The 21,513-nt window shown below is 38.6% G+C and overlaps 1 protein-coding gene across 2 annotated transcripts in view; it reads right to left on the bottom strand.

The window, feature by feature from the left end:
• LOC129575823 (peroxidasin homolog) overlaps positions 1-19,735 on the bottom strand; it is a 53,875-nt gene extending 34,140 nt beyond the window's left edge. The window contains exons 1-2 of one of the 2 annotated variants that reach the window (XM_055459922.1): positions 19,505-19,735; positions 13,393-13,628 (exon numbers count right to left, since the gene is read on the bottom strand). In XM_055459922.1, coding sequence (XP_055315897.1) covers positions 13,393-13,450 — 58 coding nt within the window. In that variant the 5' untranslated portion in view covers positions 13,451-13,628; positions 19,505-19,735. Of the gene's footprint in view, positions 1-13,392; positions 13,629-13,743; positions 13,952-19,504 lie in introns of those variants that run through there. The other variant, XM_055459921.1, reaches the window with a different exon arrangement.
• Positions 19,736-21,513: the final 1,778 nt, after the last annotated feature.

Genomic DNA, 21,513 nt, shown 5'->3' with positions numbered 1-21,513 from the left:
TCTCTCTCTCTCTCTCTCTCTCTCTCTCTCTCTCTCTCTCTCTCTCTTTTGGCCTCTTATTTATTCGATTGTGCCGCGCATATCGAACGGTCGTGCACTGTTTCGTTCATTCTAATCGAATTCTAATTTCATCGTTTTCAATGTTTTTCTTTCTTCGTTCAACCGCTGCTTTTCTGCTGCTTTGGCGTGTGCGTAAGCGAAGTGTATGCGTCCAACAAATGTTCCGTAAATTCATCAGTTTTCAAGTTAAAACGCAACCGAGAAATAAAAACGAATTAAACTATTTGTTGGAATAGTATGTACTACACACATTGCTGTGTAGAAAAGCGGTGAACAAGATCTCTCTCTTTCTCTCTCGCTCTCTATCTCTCTTAGAGATAGAGTGAGCTGTTTCACTTGACTCGAGAGAATCAAAGATCGTTCGGCGTCCGTGCTGAAATTCCATTTTTATTCTAATAATAAAGTACAAAATGCAGTGCGCGCGATACACGAAAAACGGGGGCCGAATTGCCACGGAGTGAGACAAATACAAAGAGAGTGAGTGAGATAGAGAGAGAGAGAAAGACACCAAGCAACAGCCAGATCTGATTACATTCACCCGGTGAATGTTTGACTTTATTCCGAGTAAATCGTCTCTCTATCAGAGTTTTTTTTCCCTTCGCTCGAATGGAGTCGACTCTTTATTTACTCGAAAAAGTGCGTGCTTCGTTTTCCGGCGAAAAAGGCGCGGCTCTTCTCCTTCTTTTTCTCTGAAACTATTTTCGTTTGGGTTGAATCTTGAAGAAAGGCCATTTATCATCTGAAGAAGAGAGACTAGATCAATTTTTGGTGTGAGAGCAAAAGCAGAAGCCAGCTAGAGATAAAGTAAGAGCCATCGCACAAATAAGGAGCAAGAGTGGAGATAGAATGAGAGAGCGAGAGGTAGATTGAAAGAACGATATAGCGGAAGACAGATTAAAAGAGAGAAAATAAACTATAGACAAATTGAGAGAAAATTGGAGAAAGACAGAGCGAAATCGAAAGACGATTTGCGCACAGTGTCCATCAAATTCGATTCTTTCGCATAAAATTGCCATTCATCTTTCTCTTTCGCTTTCGCTTTCTTTCTTTCTCTCCCTCTCTTTCTTTCCTCGCATGCGATAATTAAAATTATGGTTTCTATCATATTCGTTGTGTAACATGTGCGCGCATTGCGGCCGTAGTACACGCAAAGCGAAGCTCCGATATATTAATTGAAATCAAATGGTGAAATAAGAGCGCGATGATAAGAAATCCGTGGGTTGCAAAAGTGACCGGAGCCTGCAAGCGCGCGCGCGCGCGCTTAGCCGTTAAGAAACACTGTCCATTCCCGATCATTAGCACCCGCAGTGTCGCATTAGCCCATTCACATTTGATGAGAACAGCCATTCAATTAACCGATATACTCTGCGGCGGCACGAGGAGCGCAAGAATATGAAGATGAAGATGAAACAAATAAAATGCGAAGAAAATGCCATACTGAGTTTAAATGACGCCGCTTCAACGTTATGACATAACGAAACAAATTAATTTCGATCTAAATAGCATTTAGTGGGTTCAATCGATTCCATCACATGTTGATCATTTCTCTATCTCTATTTGCCTTTATTTCTTTTTCACTTTTTCTACGATCTTGACAATTTCGTTCGCTCATCTTCTCCTTCCTCCTTCCTCCTTTTGCTGCTTGCCTATTCCATTGCTTGTCCTATTCCATTTAGTTTATGTGCGAAAAATCACACAGTCATTACCATTAAAGCGCGCGCGCGCATTCCATTTATTTCGCAACTAAAACGTTTTAAAACACATATGTGAAAAGGAAGTTTTGGACACCATTTAGGTGTATGAAACGATTGCTCCAATTTTCGCTGTTGCCGGTTAGTGCTGCTTTGGCGGCAAAGCAAATTTGAAAATGAACCCAAAGTGACTGATACAATATGGCATACATTCCATGCCTCACATTGAGCCCAGATGATCACATTACTCAATACTGCATGCGCAGAATGTGCGCACGACTCAAGCACATTACGTCAGTTTCTTTTATGGATTCGTCTGGGTGAATCACATGTCGATGATGTTTTACATTTTCCGCGTTTGCACACACACACATATCCCGCGTATCGATGGAAAACGCACATGTTATCCGTAAATGAAGTGATATGGAATTTTTTTTCTCGATAGTTTTGGCTGGTACTGCGTACAGAACAAACATTGTGCCTGTCGACAGTCACACACACATGCACAGATCAAACTGTATGCTATATCTGTGAAAATAAACCAAATGCTGGGCGCGCAACATTGAAAATCGTGTGCAAATTGTTTGTTGATATTGTGTCGGGCCGTGGCAAACAGTCAATCAAACAGAAATTCCGTTTCGGGTTAGCAATAAAATGCCGGATGATCGATATTGAATATGAATCAACGCAGCCCGAAAATGTTCCGGGTGCAAAATGCGTCGATTTGTTTAATTATAGACTCCAAAATTTGTGTTTGCTCGAGTCTAGCTCGTCATCTCGAAATAGACCGGGAATAATATTGGACACTTGTGTAAACATCGTCATCAATGATTTGACCCACGTACAAACGGGTCGTATTTGTTGTTGTATTCAATCGACAATTCATATAAATTCTTGGTATCCGAGAAAAAAATGCTCGTTGAAATGAATGGAACGTTGTTCAGTTTGGTTCATTCAATTGAATGAAATGCGTTTGGTGGAATCGACATATCGATCTTGGTGAGTCTGTGAAATGTGTCACAGTCACATGTATCACGAACTCTAGCTGAACACATTTTCAATTTCGGCACCATATTCGAGCATGCACACTATGCATGTCACTTCGTGTCTATGTCGGAAATTGTGTGTGAGTGAGTGGAAGTGTGGTGTTGCATGCACGCCCCGGCCCTGTCAAATTATGAAATATCGCAACCACGACGATTTATGTGGACGTTTTTCGCTTACGGTTCAACAAATCAGGTGTCGGTTTGAGTGAGTGCATGCCGCGTATTTTTAGATGGACGTGTGTAGAATGACCGTTTATCGCCCAAACTATATCAACACTCTTTTCAATGAACGCGAACGAAAAAAAAGAACGAGCGAATGATGCAAACGGAACTCTATTTCTGGATTCTTTTTAAATCCTTTGATCTGTTCGGCTGCTGCTGCAGTCGTTCGACTGTTTTCGCATGTTTTTTTGTTACTTCTCTCTCTCTCTCACTGGTCTAAATTCGGAATCGGTTAAGTAGGTGAAAGGGAACCGAGCCGCGTTATTTATTTACTTCATAAACAGAACGGATTTTATGACATCGTAGGTGAGCTCGTAAATTTGGAATCGATTTTTCGTTAGCCACATCATGATTGATCAACAACTTTGTGTACAGTTTACACTTAAAGCTGGATGAAGTAGTGAGTTACTTGGACAGGTTTGAAATTCGAATGGTTAGTTAGATCAAAAGCCATTTTATTCGATAGAATCAGATTCAAGCTATTCCAAGCATTCTTTCTTCCTGGAATCAATGGAAAAGAGTCATCACTTCGGGGAAAAAGTCATCAACAACCGAAACAAAATCATTTCATCATCGAAATTATGACTAAAACACATGCAATTAAAACACAGTGGCCAGATGTATGTGGAAATTTTTTCGCCCTGTTTTGAAAACAATAAATGTTCAATTTAACTGTGTTATGCGGAAGGCGCTATTAAATGAAAAAAAAAAACAAACAAAACTGTTATTATTAAACGAGAAGGGGGAAAAAAATCTGTTGACACTCGCGTAGAAATTCGCAGCGTCGAGTTCTAGTTTCACAGAGTGCGATGAAAAGGTCATCGATTAACAAGGAAATGACAAATAAGTGATAAGACGCAGAATGAGAAAACATTGTCAATTAGAAAAGTCGTCCGTTTATTCTAATTATGATATGTGTTATCATATTTGACTAATCGACGGAGAAAAAAACGCGAAATTACTTGCGATTGAACAACAATGAAATACAAAAATAGCTTAATGTTTTTCAACTACATTTCACGCAATTCAATCTGATGAACGCTTTGTTTTTTTTTTTTGCTCTCAAATCAACATACAATTGAACTTAAATTGTGAAATTTTCCAGCCTTTTTTTTCTGCTGGATTGAGCAAATAAACAAATTCAATTTTAATTTCCATAGAATTTTGATTTTTAATTCAATAAAATGGATCATTATCACAAGCCCAGCCAGCGAATCACCGCCTAATTCGCTTCAAGCGACTTGTTTGAGGCGTGGAATCGAAAACTTGCAATTATCGAAAGTGGTTTGAAAAATCAAAAGTGGGGAAAATGGCAAGAAAACGAGTGCAAAAGAGAGAAACGCCATGGTCCGAGCGAGGAATAATGAAAAATGGCGAAAACTCGTGGCGAGAATTATGATAAATGGGAAAAAGTCCAATGGAACCACCGCTTTTAAAGTGCTACTGCTTTCAAATCAAGCGTAAAGATCTGTGATTCGACGCCTTGTTCCACAGAGATACACCGTTACACCGCACAATCTAGGTCACCAACAAACCGATTCTTTACACTCGAAAAGCATTTCGATCGCATGGAACGAAACAAAAGCCAAGAGTGAGAGAGAGAGAGAGAGAGAAAAGCATATTCAATTACATTCTAATGGGCTATCTGTTGTTATTGTTGTGTTTTTTTTTTATTCTCTATCGGTTTCTCTCTGTTGGTCGTTTCTTTGCCAGCCTTTTGTTTCAATTAATATAATTGATTTGCTGATTGTTTCTCGATGTGGAGCAAATGCACGCGGTTACAATGGGCCAACACGTTCGACGGCGACGACGACGACGACGATGAAGTGCAAATTAGACAGAGACTAAACTCATCACATACTCAAATCATTCGGTCGATGCGCGCGCGATTGATTCAACATCAACGCGCTTCTCGCTATTCAATTCAATTGAAAAGCGAAGAAACGGCTGTTCATCGATGAATGTACAATGGTCGTGTCTCACCGCAATGCATAACAATAAATTTTCATTCAAAGTAGCTTTTACTAAGAAAAAAACACTCACCCAGAGAATTCTTATTGTGAAATGTTCAAAGCTAAACGAAAAAAAAATTATTCATTCACACGACGACGACGTGTCCATGCTCTTTACGAAATCGAATCGAATCCGATTTCGATCCGTGCGGCTCATTATTCGCGAAAACCGTGCTTGAAATGGCCTTTCGTTTACGATGCGAAATGACATTTTAAAACGATGATTTTTAATCGGCAATGAACAACGAGCATAAAAGAGAACAGGAGCTCATGCTCAAAGTTGTGGCCTTTGTTAACTAAATGGGTTGAATGATACCAAAAACCAAAGAATGAGAATGTTTTGACTTCGTTAAGTGCTATCCTTAGTCGTCGGTTTGAAATCGAGACTCACTCATAAATTTCGGGCCGATGAAAAGGAAAAGCCAGTGTTTGCATTTGAAGATAACCGCGTTGTAGCACGATTTTTGACCGCCACCATTTTTCCAACGTCGAATCTCAATTCTTCTTTTGTTAGATAAAGTTGAGCCGTGTTTTTTTTTGCTTTTTCCAGTTTTTTTACTTCATTGAAACCCATCAACTAAAAAGTCTTTAACAAGATCGCAGAAAATAAAAAACTCGAAGAAAAAGAAGTCGAATCGACTGGCAAAAAGTCAACAAGACAAGCCCAGTTCCACCGAAATCGATGCAAACGAGAAAAAAAATACAGCAAAAACTACTCATAATTACGATGACTTTTAGCGCGATTGCTGCATGCACTATCCAAAATGGAATTAGATAATTAAATTGGCCATTTCGAATTAGATTCGGCTTTTTATGCGCAAATAAACGACCTCAAATCGCTTTTAATTGATAGTGGGTTTTCATGCGAGACAATAGTTTGACGCGATTTGTACATATCGATAGATAGCATTGGTTTCGGCGGGTCGTGTCTTTTTTTTCGACTCTTTGCTACCATTCATTTCGGTTGGTTTTTCTCGTTAGCCATAGACATATAACACACCCATGACAAAACACACACACACACACACTCATCGGCCATTTGAATTCCAATTTTCCGAAGCAATGACTTGTGCGATTCCGCGAGATTTATATCGAGACATATCAAAAATCGCCTTCGTGCGACGTAAAAGAACACGGGCTATTAGCACATTTTAATATATGCTTTTTCTTACTGTTCTGGTGTTCCGTTTGTGGCTCTCTCTCTCTCTCTCTCTCACTCTCTCACACCGTTGCGCAAAATACCGGCACACAATGGCCCGAAACACAACGGAAAATATTTCATTGGCCAATAAGAATTGCATATTGAAAGAGTCACATGACGAATGGCCGCAATATATTTCGTCTTTCATTTTCAGTCGGGTGCATTTTGATTCGACATGCAACATTCAAATTTCCAACGCGATGAGAAATTAATTATCTAACAACATGAAGCGTAATTTTTCTATTCAACGACACTACTTCTTATCATAAACGACTTGGCGATGGTTATGCGCCTCGGGCAGTAACGTACACTAGATTGATGAGTCAGACTCGCCGTGCGCTTGAGTGTGTGACTCAATAATAGAATCTTGTTTCATGGTTGTAAATGTCATTTAATAAGACCACATAAACCTATAATCGTTATTATTAAGAGAGTTAACACACGTTAAGCAGCCAATTGCAAATGCTAAAAGGTCACAACGAGAGACGGAGAGAACGACAGATGAATCAGAGCGCACACATTCCTAACCGAATGCTTTCGATTCTTTTCGAATACTTCGGTGAATGACGATGGACAATTTATGCGGGAAAGTCGAGACTTTCGACTCGACACTACTATTTGTTAAGACACTGAACCTGATTCACAAGTGAATTCAAAGCCGATTTCTTCGATGGTTCGATTAATTGAGGCCAATTCCGGGTTATTGATAAGAAAGTTCGAGAATTTTTCGATCAAATTTGAACTGAAGCTTGACGGTTTCGGAATCTTCAGTTAAAGATCTCGGATTTTTCAAATTTGAACGATTTTTTCGAGATCCCGTGGATTTTTCTGATGAATTTTTTTTTCTAGATAATTTCATCATAGTTATTTCCCGGAATTTGAGAGCTTATTTGGGAAAAATTGAGAAGGAATAGACTAAAAATGTGTCCAATCGAGTCGAATTGTATCATTTTATTCGAAATTCATTCAAATTGCACAGAAAATAAGTAAAAATGAGTAAGTTTCAGTCAAATTTGGCCGATATTAAGTCAAAATTGCCGAAAAAAGAGTAAACATTAGCCAAAATGATTGAATTTTTACCAAAAACTGAGTTGATTTTGTTCAAGTTCTGATTTAAAAAGATTTCTCGCGATCGAAATGATTCTTTTCACAAGAAGATCTTCTTTTTATTCATGGAAATTCATTGAAAACACCCATTGTTCATTTCAATGAGTTCGATCCCAATTAACAAAAACTGGCAGTTTTGACTTGAGGAACTTTTTAATTCAATTCTTTTGGGGAATGTTATTAAATCCGAAGAATAAGTGCAACAAAAGCCACCGCCGCAGCTTTTCATCGCTTGGTAAATGCATGCCAATTTGCACCTTCCAAAGAAGAAGGTGAATGGGGACCATTTACAAATTCGTCAAGAAACCGTCTAAACGCATGTCTTCACTCGTCTTGCGTTCGCGCGCTGACTTCTGTGGATGTAAATTCCGACGAATTGGTCGAGCCCATTTGAAATGCATTTTGCGTGATAAAATGTGTGCACGCGATAATCAAATTTACTTGAAAAACGAAAAAGCGGTGTGTGTACATACTAAGTATCTGCATGTTAAACGGTTGAGCCATTAGCTTGTGCCATAAATTCGGATTTAAAAGAGTTGAAAAATGTGTGTAAAGTCCCGAATCGCGGCTGCAAGTCGGTGCAGTTAAGCGGGTCACACGAATGAAAGTTGAATTGGACATTTGAAAACCGAATCAGAAACAGAAAAAAAATGACCGTTGGTGTAGTTGCCATCAGCAGCGGTGGAAAATTGACCGATTGACAAAACGAACGAGTTAGTTATGCAGCCATTGGCTTGTACGTTCGTTGCCTGCATAATAATGGACAAAACGCATAAGCATATAGGTAGATGCGAAGAGCGCGCGCGACTGAGTTCGAGTAATTTACGTGAGGTTATGCACTGCATGTGTTCGGTATATGGCGATTGGACTCTTTCTCTCACTCCTTCACTCCCTCACTCTTTCTCTCGTTCAGGTGCTCGTCGAGTCTCTCAATTGGAAATGTAATAGCAACTCACACACAAAATTATAAAAATACAAGAAAAAAAAAACACGAGCAGAAAGAAAAATAAAAGCAGCGCGGTTCGACCACCAAAATGACGAGAATTAAAAACAAAACAAAAACGCGAGAGAGAGAATGAGAGCGTACTCGCGCGCGCTGCTGAACAAACGAGCGAAACATAAATGAAGTAAATAATAAAGGTGTGTCATTATTCCGTTTATTCTTCCATCGTGTTTTCTGGTTGTCGTTTGTTATTGCTGCTGCGACTGCGACTGCGGCTACTATTGCCGTTTTTTGTTCCTTTTCTCTATCCAATTCATAGCGTATTTCGTGTCTTTTGTACGATTTTGAATGGAACAAAGTAGAGAGACGTGTCGATATGGGAAAAATGAATGTGGAATCGAAATCAAGGTACTTTGGAGGCATATTCGTGTGCTGGTGTTCCGAGATAGTCGCTCACGTGAATCTGGCTTCGGACAATTTGGTGAGGCGAGCGATAGAGAGCGAGACATAGAGGAGGCAAAACTGAATGGATTGTTCGATTGCTCATTTACGCTTTCGATCATTAGCATCGAGAGGCTGGTAATAATCATTTAATATTGTTATCTCTATATTTATACACAGAGAGCAGAAAAAATATAAAAATGATCCGTCAATAATATTGGACTTTTGAATATTTCGTTTGCCAGCGTATGTGTATGTGTGTGTTGCATTTCATGTGGTAATCGCTTTTACGTGTACGACGTGTGTAAATTTATCCGTGTGTTTTGTTTGCCATTAACCATTGGCTTCGCGCTGTGTGGAAAACGAAACAAAAATCCAATCTAAACATCTCGGCGCGCGCAATGAATTCGAACACATGTAAGATAAACTTGTTTTTGTATGTACGCGAGATCGTTCAACACACAACTGATTTATCTCGTCTTTCGATGAAGATTTTTCTCATTGCCGCTTCTTTATCGGTGGCCGTAGCCAGATGCACAGCCAATGCCAATAGACACATTCACATGTCGATATCGCGCTCATTCTCTATATCAGCCCATAATCTATTGTTTATAATCACGAATTAAAACACAAGCAACGGTACGGCTTCGAACAGAGAGTGAACGAACAAAAAAAAAGAATCGTCCATTGCTTAAGCCTGGTATAGAACGTAGCTAAACTTTGGTTCTTATTGCTTTATTAATTATGGTAGCCGGTGTACATCGACTTTTTTCATTTTCACTGCACATCCACTCGATGTTTCATTGATTCCCGTGATACAACGCAACTCTTTTTCATTTTCATCGTCTTTTTCTTTCATTGAATCCTCGATTTTTTTTTCTCTTCTTTTCATTCACTGTTTGTCCATTGCTTCGTTCGATTATTATTTATTGGTTTAATTAAATGCTGCTGCATAGCTTATCGTTTGCGGATTTATTTCTTCTTCTTCTTCATTTTTCTGTTCAATCACCATTTTTGGTCGATCGACACCGAGTTTATTTCCCTTTCGATGGGAATTTCGTTTTGCGACAACAACCAAATGGGTTGTCTCTCTGACTCATTACACATTTCCTTTTAAGAGACACGGCTGAATTCCAATCGGTCAAGATCAACCAACGCTGCTTACTTCATCTCGGTATCGTTTATGGCATGGTTGCGCCATCAAACCATAAACAGCAGAGATATTGCCAGAGCCAGCATGGGACAGATGAAATGAAAAAAGAAGGTAAAATGGTCAGCAGCAGCGGCGGAGGCAACTGCGACGAAACGGAAGAAACCATTTCATTATTGTGTGAATTCATTTAAATTTCCACATATATTCACAAATTACACACACACACACACACACACACAAATTATGGACCTCATAAATATGCCCAACGAAAGAATGGAACGAAACAAACGAAATTATGACAATGGGAGAATTAATTAATTGTTGTCATTGGACCGTGATCAATAATCTATCGTCGAGAAGAAATGTTTTATTTGTTTAAAGCAGTCGAAGAAAATTCCATTTTTTTTTGTTCTCTCGACCAAAAGCATCTCACGACCCAAAGATCGGCAGCTCGTTAGGTTTTTTTTTCGCTTAATTTCAAATGCATGAACTGTAGTGTGCATGTGTGTGTGTGTGTGTGTGTGTGTTGGTTTAACGGTTTGATGAATATTTGTCGACATTTTTATTCGCTTTGTTTTCGTTGTTGTTTGACATTTTGTTCTGAATATATCGACACAGAGAAAATAGATTTTAGTTTGGTGGCCAATGATGATCAATCGCCAGTCAGTTCGACATAAATGGATGGTAATTTCCTACTGAATATACATTGACTTGCGGCGTGTTGTTGACTGTAATATCGTAATACATCTTCGTCGTTGAGATTTGATTTGCTTTTTTTCGCTATTCGACGTATTTTTTTTTCTCTCAGTCTGTCTGTTACTCTCCCTATCTTTCTCAGTCTCTTAGTATCTTAGTCTCTTGCTCACTCTTATACACTCTAACTCTCTAAAGCTCATGTGTGTGTCTCAATAATTTCCGTGTGCGTTTAAATCGATTGTATGTTTATCACCATCGATATGTCAACTGGAAATGGCAAATGGGCGCATGGGTGTGACAACATCGACCACGGCATCGGCTTTTCGTGTTTCCCATTACACATTTTTTGGCCTGCCAGAACATTTATCAATCGTAGTTTTGTTGTAACATTTTATCAATCACATTTTGGCTCGACCGGTGGTCAAAACTCAAATGAAATTCACTTTGCATCAAGAGGCGACAGCAAAAAGCGGGCAAACATTGGATGCAAACGTGCTTTCCATGTGGCCGATGGTCGATGGCCCGTGCCCAATTTTCCTTGTCTTTAAATCGATTGTAATGACCGAGGCAATGAATTAACTTCTCTGGATTCCATTTCTTTCTCTTTCTACGAAACTTTTCGTTGCTTCTTCTTTCCCACAGGCCGTCGATTAATTCTTCAACCGGCCATGGATTAAATCGTATTATCGTTGATTTTTTTTTTCTTGACACCTCAAATTGATATCCATCATATGATTATGGCCATCGATTGACTTTAATTACATCATTTGCGAAATGAAATCCGAGCAAATGCGATCACAATTTTCCACAACTTGACACAATGCTCGCCATTGAGTTTTGCCATTTAGTCAAAATGATTAAAAAAAAAAGCCGCGCACATAGTATATGCCACATACACTCAACTGCCACAAATCACACGATAACAACTGCGTTGCTGTGATATATGTCACTGTTGTTACACACGTCGTTGCCACCTTTTGTGAATGTACTACGGCTTGGCAACTCTCGCCAAAGATTTACGGCGTTTTTTTTCCTTTGCTTTCGATTCAATTTTATCAGTGTAACGTCTTGTTCGCTATCAGTCGTATGCATCTTAAAAGTGGCGATGTAGTTGTTTTTTTTAAAGTCAGAATATGTTTACGTCGTCAATTTGTAATGAGAATACGCTAAATGATACGAACGATAAGCCATTCCTTATCTAATGGCAGACAAATGTTCTATTGCTTCTGGGCCAAAAATCGGTTTGACAAGCGGCTGAATGACAGAGAAAAATGTGACTTCAAATGAAATGATAATAACGGATTAGAACGCTTCACACCGAACAGAACTCTATGAGCGAATAGGTGTTTGACCAAACTTTGTTCAATCAAATTAGGTCTTGAAATATGTAAATTTTACATGAAAAAACAATCATGGTTGAGGTAAAAAAAGTGGAACATGCATGGAGCGTAAAAGATTCTTTATACTTTGAACGAATCGTTGTTCAATGAACGATTTAAAGAGAGCGGTTGTGAACGATATAAAGAGACAGTCGTGGTTAAAACAGCGTAAAAAAGGCCGATTCATTGTTTTTGACCCACTACGTGCTGTCTGTGACGAAATTAATTTGGTGCTGATTTTTCGATGTGAGATCGATCACACAATGGCATATTAAAATATGACGATTTGTTTCTTTTTTTGTTTCTTTCGAAATAGAGAATCGAACGTGTTCGTGTCGCCGACCGATTGAACAGAAGAATGTAAAACAATGGATTTCCGGACGACATATCATCGATTCGAGCGAAACAAAAGACATACAGTTAGATGGATAAACAATCGGCTCGTAAAATTTATGGCCATGATTTCTTCTTGGAGTGTGTGTATGTGTGTGTTTGGATCAAACCGATTTCTTGGACGTGTGTCACACAAAGGGAATCACCTTTTTTGCCAGCGTGGCTGAGTGAAAAGCAAACGATTTCGATAGAGAATGATTATGTACTGCGGTGTCCCAGTTTCGTAAGGGGCCATTCGCCCGAAATGTGCATAAAATACAATCAAAACTAATTAATTAATTGTAAACTGGGAGTAGACGCAGTGTGTGTATGTATGTGGACAATGTTTAATGTAGTTTTTAGCGCACGCCATCAACGGGGCGATTTATCCATGGCAAAGCAGCACATATTTTATACTCATTCATTTTATGGGTCACTTGCGACAAACTGACACTTTTTTATCGCTAATCTTTTTCGAACGCAAACATGTCCAACAAAACGCTGTCTCTCTCTCTCTCTCTTGCTCTTCCTCTATTTCCCTGACTCCCTTTCTCATGTTCTTTCTTTCTTTCCCTCTATCTCTCTTTCCCTCTATCTCTCTCTATCTCTATCTCTTTCTATGTCTCTCTAACTCTCTCCCTTACTTTTTTCGCCTTCCTTTAAAAAAAATGCACACTTTTTTTCTCATTATACACTTTTGTCTTCTTTTTTTTCTCCTCCTGTTTCATCTTGAGTACTAAATCAAATGAAAAAAGCTACTCGTGGGTGCGTGTTAGCGCCGGTTAACGACATATCGTCCCATTCAATTTGCGATTATGTCAGAACGCACGCACATCATTCTTTATTCGACATTCGTTTCGGTGTATAAAATTGTCTCTTCTGTTTTTCCCCTGTGCGATAAATGGCGTGTCCGTCCAGGCACAATACACACGTACTCATCGCACAGGATATATTTAGATTGCAATAAAAAAAAGAACACAAAACCGTTGACTTTGTGTCTTGTCGTTTGATTATTATAAAAAGAAATGATAAATAGCCTGAATTAATGAAATTCAATCTCTTGTCTTACCTGATGTCATCAAGCCGATGATTAATAGCTCAAGTAGCAGCAGCTTCCACGAATTCATGTTGAGCCTTTCAATATTTTTTTTCTCTGATGTATTTTTCACTATTTTCGCGAACTCAACTGCGAAACGAATCAAAATGTTACGAGGGAGAAAAAAAAACTACAACGCGACCACTTCAACGATTGATTTGTTTCGTTTCACTTTTAGTTTCGGTTCTCTCGTCTCTTGCAGTTTCTCTCTGTTGGAATGCAAAAAAGGAGAAGAAAAAAGAATGTGTTATGAGTCTTTGGAAAATTGCGTAATAAAAACAAATGCACTAAACATGGTTCTGGGATCGTAATTTTTTTTTTTACTGTTATGTTCTGTGGATTTTCATGAGATCGTTTCAGCTTGCAGATTGCAAACAAAGTAGCGATTTATTTCTCTTCAGTTCTTCAATTTTTCAGACTTTTTTTTTACTCAATTCTTCACATTTTTCCCCGGTTTCCCTTTGAAAAAGGGATTTCATTTGTTGTTTCTCTTCAAATGCATCGTTTCATTTCGAATTTGTCGTTTTTTTGTTGTTGTTCGGCATGCGGTTCTTGTGTCGTTTTTGACACGCAACGGAAGCCAAAATATCGAATGAGTGAAATAAAACGGCAACTGCAGACAAAACAACGGCATGAAAAATATCACACAAACATGTGAATAGCCCGTTGCAATTGCTCAATTCATCAGCCGCATGGTACGTATGTCAGAGCGAAGAGTGGTTCACTGTGCGCGCACGCGTGTGTGTGTGTGTGAATGCGCACAAATGAACAAAATAACGAAACAAGAATGAGGAACAGCACACAAAAAGCACAAATGAAAACTAATTGCAAAGACGATATAAATCACACTGCCATTCAATCTCACTTGCACATTGGGCGCGCGCGCGCAAGCGCACGCTCACACTCTTCGTATACACTCGTATGCATATTTATGCGTACAATTGTGAAATGTTTTCTCGTCATCGTCATTGCCGTCCTCATCATCGTCGTCGACGTCGATTGGACCGGCAATGCTTATGTTTAACACTTTGGCAATCGACCGAAAATTATGATTATTTTGTGTGTATATTTTAACAAAAAGCACTTTGGTTTTGTTTGCGCTTATGTTCATATTCGACAAGTTTTTTTTTTTGTTGTGCGTTCGTTTGTTATGTCGCGCACAAAATTTATGGATATGGCACAGATTACAACAATGTTTAACACTTTGATGAGATGGAAAGAGAGAAAAAGAAATGCATTGGCATGCGTACATAATTGACTTGGCCAGAAAGGAAACCACAAATTGGCGACTTTGAATGATAAATAAAAATGCTTTGGCTTCGACTCATAAAGAGGATGGAGATGAAGGAGAAAAATAAGAAGAGGAAATTAAGAAGGAATACAATTCAGACGAAAACAAATGAAAAAGAATAAAAAAATCAACAATCACTCGCATGAATGCAAAAAATTGGCATTTTTTCGGTTGACAACTCAACTTAAGCACTTTTTTCTTCACAAAAAACACAAAATTCTTGAGAAAAAGAGATTTTCGTGCTTAAAAAATTTGCAGAAAGAGATGTTTTGCTATGTTGCGGAATGTATTGACTATTGTTGTTGACATTCTTGAAAAGAATGCGCAGCCATAGAAACATGGTAGCCCGCAGGTAATTGTGGAAAATGCATAAATGCAATGCAGTCAACGATCTTGTGTCGATGATTCATCTTTTGACGAATCGATCATTCTTTTGCGGCAAATCGGCGGATTTGTTTACTGATCAATCGCTCATTCAACAGAAAATGAGACAACTATTGTGGTTGTTTGCTCTTTTATCAGACTCTTTTTACATACTCAAAGGAGTTTTTGAATTTTTGGAACTTTCAGATTTTTTTTTTTAAACATTTCACCCAATCATTCATTTTGAAGGAGTTTGAACTTTGTTGGAATTCTAAAATGGATTGGAACTCTCAACTTAATCTGAATGAATCTCATCTGCTGAATTATCGAACTGCCAAAGTCAAATGGTTCCCGCCAAAGTCGAATAAACTCAACGAAGTCGAAACCTAAATTGTCGGTCACACTTTTAATTGAAATTTTTAATTTCAACCATTTAATGGCGAAAAAATGTGTTTAAGTCAAATAACCAAAAGAAAGGCAACGAAATGAAATGCAAGGAGCATTAACAGTGAAGCATGTCGCAAATTCGTTACGATAGCAAAGCAAAGCCGCCACAAGGGCACTTCACAAACTGTTGCTGTTGGGAGTACGAGTGCGGGTGTGCTCGCACCACACGCACTCAATCCACTTGAATGAAATGAACGAGAGAGGAATTCAAGTGAATATAAGAGCTAGAATTTAAGTGCAGGAGCGAGAACGAGAATGAGAGTAAGAGCAAGAGCGGGAGCCGTAGTACAAAAGCCAAAATGCAAAGCAAATAAGACGAGCGAGTGAGAAAGCCACATCGAAAATGGTCGTGAAGCGGCATTAAATTATTTGTATAAAATAAGTAGATTATGTACTCTTATTCGTTCCCCCTCTCCCTCTCTCTCTCTCTCTCTCTCTCTCTCCCACTCGCTCGCTCGCTCAGCGAAATGGCAATAATCGTCATATTTGTGCTAAACTTTGCCGTCATAATTCTGACTCTCTTTCACTCGCTCTCAAATCATCTCTCCTCGTTGCAGACAATATTTTATATTCATGAGCATAATTGCTTTTTATGTAAATAAATATGAATTATTGTTCTGCGTTGACTTGGTGTCTGTGTGTATGTGTGTTGTAGGCGAATGGCGTCTTCATCGGTTCGATCAAACGGGGCGCACGCATCAATTTCGCCTGAGCACACGCGCATCATTATTTTCGCCAAATGAGTTATAAGTTGTTGTTGGGTTGGAAATGTCGGATGGACTTGTTTGAAATGGATGATTATGATGAAATCCAATTGCTATTGTCGTAATATGTACCACGTTGTATCCTGATGCTCGAAACCGAAATGCCTTGGAATGTGACACAATTCATGGAATTATTCTGTGTGTGTGCAATTGTTTGCGAAATCAATGCAACGTTTTGTTGTTTTCTTCGTTTCGGAAATGAAAGAATGAAAAATAGCGACACACACACACACACACCGACACCAGCCAGTTATTGGCGACAGATTGCTTCGTAGCCGCTTCCTTTTGCATTCAGATATATGACAATAAAATGTGAGCAACGAATCGACGGAAATTCATTTTGCTCGAATTGCATTTGCGCATTCGTACACGATTCGTGTATGCTGAAAGGATTAGATTACTCTGGTTGTCTCACGTTTCTTTGGCTCCGATTCCGAGCGACAAATGCTTTCTCGTTCGGTTTTTTCTTTTTCATTTCAGGTTTGTTTTTTTTGGCATCTAAAACTGGCTGTCAAATGAGATGGTGCGCTTAGTTGCACAGACAGAAAAAAAACTACGTTTTTCGTGTACCGAAAATGAACGAGTTTTTTTTTTCAATGAGAAAATGATAGGTTTTTTTCCTCTCGTAGAGTTTCTTTTCGAATGAAGAAATGAAAATCCATTTTTCAAGTATTTGAAACACAATGATCTTGCGTCCATCAAAACCGAAATAACTGTTTGTAATTTTAGTAATCGCTTCCTTTTTCACTCGTTTTCTCGCCCACTTAACAAAAAAAAAACATGATTTCGTTGCTGTTGCTGTTCATTCATCTAATTGCAATTCAATTACCGGCGTGCTCAACCGATTTCTTCGTTCACTTTTCAATGTCTTGCATTGTATCACTTGGATATGTTTTTGGGCGCGTTCGGGAGAAAAAAAAGTAAAAGCCGCTCAATGTTTTTTTTTTTCATTTCTCTGTTTAAAATTTGAACTTCAAATAAAAACGTCTAGTTTTTTTCTGTTCGTAGCGTCTACTTGACTCTGTTGTAGAGTCAAAAACCACACTGAATGAGCCGAGAATGGTGTTTGTCGGGGAAAGAAGTTCTTTCGTTAAAAAAAACATGTTTTGAGCTAGCCAACAAAGATCTCGCTCGAGCGAAAAAAAGAACTTTCGTTCTCATTTTGGGAACTGTTTGGGAACAAACAAAAAATGGTTAGATTTGGTTCAAACCGATCTCATTATAAAGGCGAAATGCGGAATTCACATATGGAAAATCCATTTCTACTTCTCTTATGAGTTTAGTTTGCCATTCAGTTTTCGTTGTATCTGTTTATCATTTCGAGATGAGCCGATGAGCCACCTTGTGTACATACAAAAATGGGCTTGATAAATGCTTCGGAGTGTGTTTATTTTGGATGATAAGGTCGCGAGTCGGGCGCGCGGAGTAAACATCAATGAATGTGCTATGTTTTTTTTTTATAGCAAAAATGATGATGAGTGAGTGCGTTGAAAAAATTCACCGAACGGGTTAAGAGCGTAAGCCAGCATTTTGATCATTCTCTCGCGTAAGCACTTTTCAAGCGACAAAAATATACGTAAACAAAAAACAGAAGAATAGAGGAGGCATTGTTGAACTTCACAATCTATTAGCGATTATGCATTAACAAATTCTTCGGTTTTTGTTGTTTGCCGTCTGCGTTTGACCCAATGAAGTACAGCCACAATCGATTTTATATATAGCACTCATACACAACAATTACACACACTCGATGTGTTGTGTACTCGATCGGCGACGTTCGTCGTCGTTTACATTTTGTACGCTCGCGCTACCGAATTATTCAAAATACACAAAAGAAGACGACGACGATGAAAAAAAAGCGCTCGTTTTCGCTGACACATATATATACTTTTCCTCGATTGTACACCTCGTGTTTATTGTGATCGAGTGCGAGCGAACGGTGCAAATATTCGCTGCCTCGGGCACACTCTTCGTACAAGTAATTTATTCGAAAATAAATTACGATATACGAAACGTGCGCGTGAGCGCGAGCACGCGAAAAACAAACAACGCGACAAAACGACGGCAAATAAGAAGCAACACGAAAATATGGTGCAAAATGAAGAGTTAGCCAAAATGTTTTTCGATTTTTTTTTTGGTTCGGCGGCAAATATGCCCATTCATCGTAGGGCGTTTTTTTTTCTCTTTTCCTCCGCCTGTGGAAACTCTCTGATTTATTGCACTAATGCTCTTTAGGTTTTTGGGCGACCATAAATCATGGGCGATGATCACTTCTCCACTCTTTCTTTCAACCAATTCTCATTACAACTCTCTACTTTGATGGGACTCGCATTTCAACGCTATGTGCTTTTTTTGTTTGTGTCGAACAGGGGGCCCCGTTCTAAGTCCATGTGAAAAATTGCCGGCAAATGATTTTTTTTTTACTATAAACACCATATTGAATTGAAGTATAAGCGCATTTTCGGTGAATATGCGCGCACACACACGATCGATGGTAATTCGATCAGAAATTCCATAAGCAATTGGAACTTATTTAATCGGTTTAGGCGTTTTTTTTTTGGGCAATGAGATGCGCGCGCGTGTCAATCGATCACCAGTGTATTCAATGTCAATTATCTAAAGTGATTGATTACGATCATGAGCACAAAACTGCCGAATCTTTACGATCATTGGCCGATTCAGAACTCTTTTTTTCTCTTTATTTGGTTTATCACATCGAATCGTCACTTTCAATGGAATTATTTTTGAATCTATTGGTGGCATTTTTCACTTTTTAACCAAATTCTTGAAACCTTTATCAAATTTTGGAGTTTTTCAAGGAAATCCGTCAATTTTTTACATTCATTTCATCAGTTCTTAAACCAATTTTTGAGTTTTTTCGTCAATTTCTTCAATTTTTTTAAAAATATTCTTAATTTTTTTTTCAATTTTTCGAATATTTTATCTTTTTTCTTTAAATTTTCGATCAATTCTTTTAGTGTTTCATCATTTTTCTCAAGATTTCCCAACAATTTCTTCAAAATTTCAAGTTTTTCATCGATTTATTCATTTATTTCCATCCAATTTTCCAATTTTCAACTGAAAATCCATTTTTTCGGCGTAAAATTTGCGTTGCAAACTCTTTTAGTCACGCGAAAATCCTCAAAATTTCAGCACAAAACATCTCCCAATCGAACCAAAGTGAATAATTAACCCATTTTTCTTTTAAAATGACACACACCAAAAATTTGCCGGTTATTTTCACTGCAAACTTGCTAAAATTTCAGCTCAATCTTTTTTCAACGATTAAAAAAAATTGAACGAAAAAAAAAACGGTTCAACTGAACAGAATAAAAATCAAATCGGCCAAACTAGTACTAGTGAGTAAAATCCGAAGGGAATAACATCGAGAAAGGAAAACGCACAACACAAGCGCACCGCACCGAATCTGTTTTGAAACTGAGAACTGAATAGCCGAACAAAACGAATAGCCCATAGCACAAACGGCAAAGCATTGCAATTGCGAGAGTTACTGTCTCTCTGTGTCTGTGTCTGTGTTTGTATGTGAATGGTAGCGTGTGGTTTTGAATGTGTACAAGCGTAGCGTAGAAATAGTCCTCTAGGTGTGTGCATGTATTGGTGTTGTTTGTGTGTGCATCTCGGTGGCGGACAGGCAGAATAGAAAAGAGAAGCAGTGAGAGCGGTTGGCTCTATGGTGTCGGTATGTCGAGAGAGAGAAAAAGAAAGAATGAGAGAGAGTTAACGACAATAGCGCGCTTAGGCAAAGAGATTCAAAAAGGCGAATCGATTGGAAAGCTGAAAAACGCGAAGCAATCGAGAGTGAGTGAGAGCAACAAGAGGCGATTGCAACTATGTTAGTGCTTCGTAGTTGTGGAATACTATTGTCGCCAGTCGTTTTTCCATTTGAATTCTCGAGCCTTCGTCGACTCGTGATTCGTTTCACAAGTTCCGAGTGCGAGCGGAGCGGGCTAGCGAGAACATAGAACATGTATATATTTACGCTTTTCATTACGATGTTTTTCACGTAATTGATAAGGCCATATCAATTCATATCATTTTCACATTGCACATCTTCCGAAATTCCATACAATTTTATCAATTTCGAGAGATAATGTGACACATTTTCCGGGTTATTACAAACTAGCAACAACAACAACACCAACGACAACGAAGCAGCAGACAATTGTTCAGATCGGAAATATTTGGACCGCATCGAATGGCACAGCCGATTCGGCGGCGGTGACGGCATCGTAGTCGTCGTCCAAAACGTTGCTCGGTATTGCATCATGTTTTTCGGTTAGTTAGCTGGGCCAGTCCCGTGTAATTGGCTCATAAAAACCTCTCTCATGGTTCACAAGAAGAAGAGTTCGTTTCGAGTATGAACTCATTTTTGCACAAGACTGGATTTTATTCTTCACAAGAATAAGCTTCATTCTTTAGAACAAGAACGATTCTTGCTGGAACAACGATTCGTTTTTTTATGAATTTGAATGAAACGGCCACTTCGCTTCACAAAGGGCTTTCGTGATGTCACGAAAACATTTTGCGAGCGAGAGAGACAAAAAAAAAACAAGAAAAACTCACTCGAACCAGTAATGTGTAATGGCAAATCGAGCTGAAATGTCTCGCTTACATTTTAATTGTATGTCATAATTTTCTGCCAAATAAAAATGATCTAATATGATCGTGAGTTGTGAGTGTTACCGCAAATGACCTCTAAAAATGTATTATATCTCGCATTTGACACATTCGTTGTTGACTTTCCCGCTGTCTCCTTCTCCCGATTCTTTCTCTCTCTCTCTCTCTCTGCTTCACTGCCAATCATACGATATTTGCCGCCTGTTTCGCCATTCTGTTTGCAATCATTCAGCGTTTTATGACTAAGTTTAAATTTTTAATAGAGCAAAACTGAAGGCGAAATTACTAGACAATTCTATTTGCTCGGATGCTTTTGCCACTTCATTCGATAGGCTCGATGTTGAAATGATCTTCAGTCGCTGAATTTTGCAAAGTGCGGCCCATTTGGAACAATAATAATTTAAAAAAAACTGTACATGAAATGCTAAAAGCCGATAAAACTTCTATCTTGATTGGATTCACTCACGATTTCATTAAGCCCGAAAGCAATTAGCAAATTGAATGAACATAAGCACAAGCGAGAAAAAAAAGGCATACCCAAAGTGCTATGTAAGACAAATGAATGGCGAACGCCGTCGTGATTACACTCAT

This window comes from Sitodiplosis mosellana, unplaced genomic scaffold (assembly GCF_009176505.1).
Source record: "Sitodiplosis mosellana isolate CC-2019 unplaced genomic scaffold, AAFC_SMos_1.0 Smas_scaffold_6170, whole genome shotgun sequence".
NCBI classification, from domain to species: Eukaryota; Metazoa; Arthropoda; class Insecta; order Diptera; family Cecidomyiidae; genus Sitodiplosis; species Sitodiplosis mosellana.
Note: the sequence above shows the minus strand (reverse complement) of the source record. Positions and strands in the feature narration are given on the sequence as shown.